This window comes from Pteropus alecto, unplaced genomic scaffold (genome assembly GCF_000325575.1).
Source record: "Pteropus alecto unplaced genomic scaffold, ASM32557v1 scaffold44, whole genome shotgun sequence".
In the NCBI taxonomy this organism is placed as follows: Eukaryota; Metazoa; Chordata; class Mammalia; order Chiroptera; family Pteropodidae; genus Pteropus; species Pteropus alecto.
Window position 1 is genome coordinate 9,096,100 of NW_006436812.1, and position 2,709 is coordinate 9,098,808.

A 2,709-nucleotide genomic window follows, 5' to 3' on the forward strand; every position below is an offset into this window, starting at 1 on the left:
GAGAGAAAGGGAGTCTCCAGCCCCCATCTCCTTTCAGAATACGGGGTTCGTCTCTCTTCCCTCCCCTGGGTTTCCCAGAGTCTGGGCCCCTCCCTGAACTGGGGCCACTGTCTTGTCAGGACCGCAGTCCCTTCTTGTGCCCCTCACCTCTGTGAGCATCGTTGGGGCTCTGTTCAGGACCCCGCAGATCTGGGCCCCACAGTGCTGCCTCAGGCTCCATCACAGAGCTCAGGACCTCCCCGAGTTCCAGGGACCCTGGGGAAGGAAAGAAAGGAGCACACAATGGGAGCCGATCTCCCGCTTTTTACCCCCCACCTGCACACGCCTCAGCCCTCATTCTTCCTTATGTGAACTTCAGTTTCCTACCAATCCATTTTTCTGGGAATCAATTCTTACCACGTTCCCCCACCCTCATCCCCGCAGGCCTGATTCCTGATCTAAATCTTAAGATCACAACTAAGCAAGTAGGTGAGTTTAGAGTGTAATTAAAAGCTCATCAGTCATAACCCTTAGAACCCTGACTGGGGGCTGGAGAGGTATCTAACACCCACAGGGGAAGGAGGCTCTCACTCTACCCCTCTGATGCCCAGAGGCTGAGAAACCTGTTAGTTTGCTAATCAGAGGAAGCTTATTAAGACTCTAATTTTCCTCCTTAATGGGGCTGCTAATTGGGACCAATAAACTTTCCTTAAGAGCCTCACAGAGTCCTGAGGCTGCCTAGAACTCTTAAAGAGTTAAAAAAAAAAAAAAGAAAAGAAAGAAAGAGGGAGAGAAAGAAAGAAAGAAAAAGGTAGAAAGGAAAGAAAAAAGAAACCATCCTAATTTCCCTGAGGGGACAGGGGCCCTCCAAAAGGACTGGAGCACTATTCCGTTATCCAAGCAGAGAAAGAAGGTTAGGCTAGAGGTAGGGGAAGGGGCATTTTAAAGTCATCAGGGGCTTCTGCAGGAACTACCTCGTGAGGAAAATGGTAAAAGGGCAAGCGTGGGAAACTGCCCAGCAGCTAACACAGTGCCTGTTGTGGTGTCCTCATTATCTCACCTAGTCCTCCCAACAATCTCATGAGGAGATCCAGGAATCAGGTTGTCCATTTTACAGATTAGGAAATCAACCCTCAGGGAGATTTCTCCAAGGTCACAGGCTGGGGAGTGGCACAGACCGGAAATGCAGCATTCTGTGTCTGGCTCACCCTAGCCTCTGAGAGGGAGATGACCTTGGGAGTCATGTGAAACTCATAAATGTGGGCTGGCAGGGATGAGTGATGAGGAAAGCTCAGAAGGAGCCTGCTGACCATGAGAATGGGATGAAGAAATTCCTGGGACCAAGAGGTCTTTGGTTGTAAAAGGAGGGGCTGGATCTAGTGACTAGGCTGACAATCTACATCTATAAATGCAAGACAGAGACCTCCCTACTGAATCATATCATCCATATCAGTCCCATTCTGGTATCTCTTCTTCTATACCCTTTGCCTTGTTTTGTTGCTGCCATATGCCATGCCTAGGACAGCGCCTAACACATAATAGGTGCTCAATACATTTTGTCAAATGAAAAATACATTTTGCTCCTGGAAAACCTGTTTGTCCAATGCCTCTAAAGGTCAGTTTGCAAGAGGACAGCAGCAAAAGAGCCTTTCAGAATGGCCTCCTGGTAAAACATAGCCAGCTGTCACTCCCAAAAAGGTGATATGACTCCACGATAGGAAATAGGGCCACAGGAACTAAGTGCTAGGAGAATTTTCCACAATGTTTAGACCCTTAAGAGAGCCTGGGGAAAGCCTGGGTTTTGGGTGGCTTTGTGAGATGGGCACTATGGGTAAGGGGGCAGTGGTGCAAGAGACATGGCAAGGACTCATGAGGAGGCAGCTGGGAGGTAACCCAAATGAAGGAGGAGCTAGCTTAACCCTGCCAAGTAGCAGTAGGGGAGATAGGAGTTAGATTTTAGGAAGTAAATTAATTTCTTCATCTCTGCAGCTCCTTAGACTATGAGAATTGCCCCTCCCCCATCTGTAAGTGTCTTCGGGGAGGTGGAAGCAGGGACCTCTGCCAAGCTGAGGTTGCCTGAATGTCCTGAGTAGGCCTGGAAGGGTGCCCTGCTGTTTGCTGAGGACAGGTAAGACCTTATGTACCTTGATTATTTCCAGAAATTCAAACTCAGAGGTCCAGAGTAGACGGAAAGGGTTAATAACAAGGCTGCCATGGAGCATGAAAGTGGTAAGACAGGGAGACAAGAAGTGCTTGGAGCGACCCAGGCCCAGACCTCGGACTTGGCTAGCCCCACTACGGAGGGAGGGAGGCTAGAAGGCTGCCTCTCAGAAAGGTGTGGAGAGCGGCCCAGAGTGACCCTGACGTGGAGGCAGCAGCGGGCACGCAGCCATCCTGGCCCCCGGCCCCCACCATGACCGCACCAGTCCAGACCCTGGCCCCCGCCAACCTCTTTCAGCTCCCAGTGCAAAGCTGGGCATCCTCCCCCTCCCGGGCCCCCAAGATTCCCAGTTGGCCTGCAGCCCCCAGCCCCGGCCTGGCGGTGGAATTCCCTCTTCCCAGAATGCTCACGCCTCCCCTCCCCCACAGCCAGACCCTCGCGCTCTTCCCAGAATCCTCGGCCCTCGGCGCCCCTGCCCGGCCCCCAGCGCTACCCCAGCGACCAGGGGCGGGGGAGGGGGCTCAGGCCCGGGGCCGCCCGCCTCCGCACGCCCCATTGTTCCCCGGCCC

General features: G+C 52.8%; 1 protein-coding gene across 1 annotated transcript in view; it reads right to left on the reverse strand.

The window, feature by feature from the left end:
- ZNF629 (zinc finger protein 629) overlaps positions 1 to 2,709 on the reverse strand; it is a 7,295-nt gene that overhangs the window by 4,195 nt on the left and 391 nt on the right. Inside the window, 1 exon segment of the mRNA XM_006914142.3 lies at positions 103 to 255. Coding sequence (XP_006914204.1) covers positions 103 to 220 — 118 coding nt within the window. The 5' untranslated portion in view covers positions 221 to 255.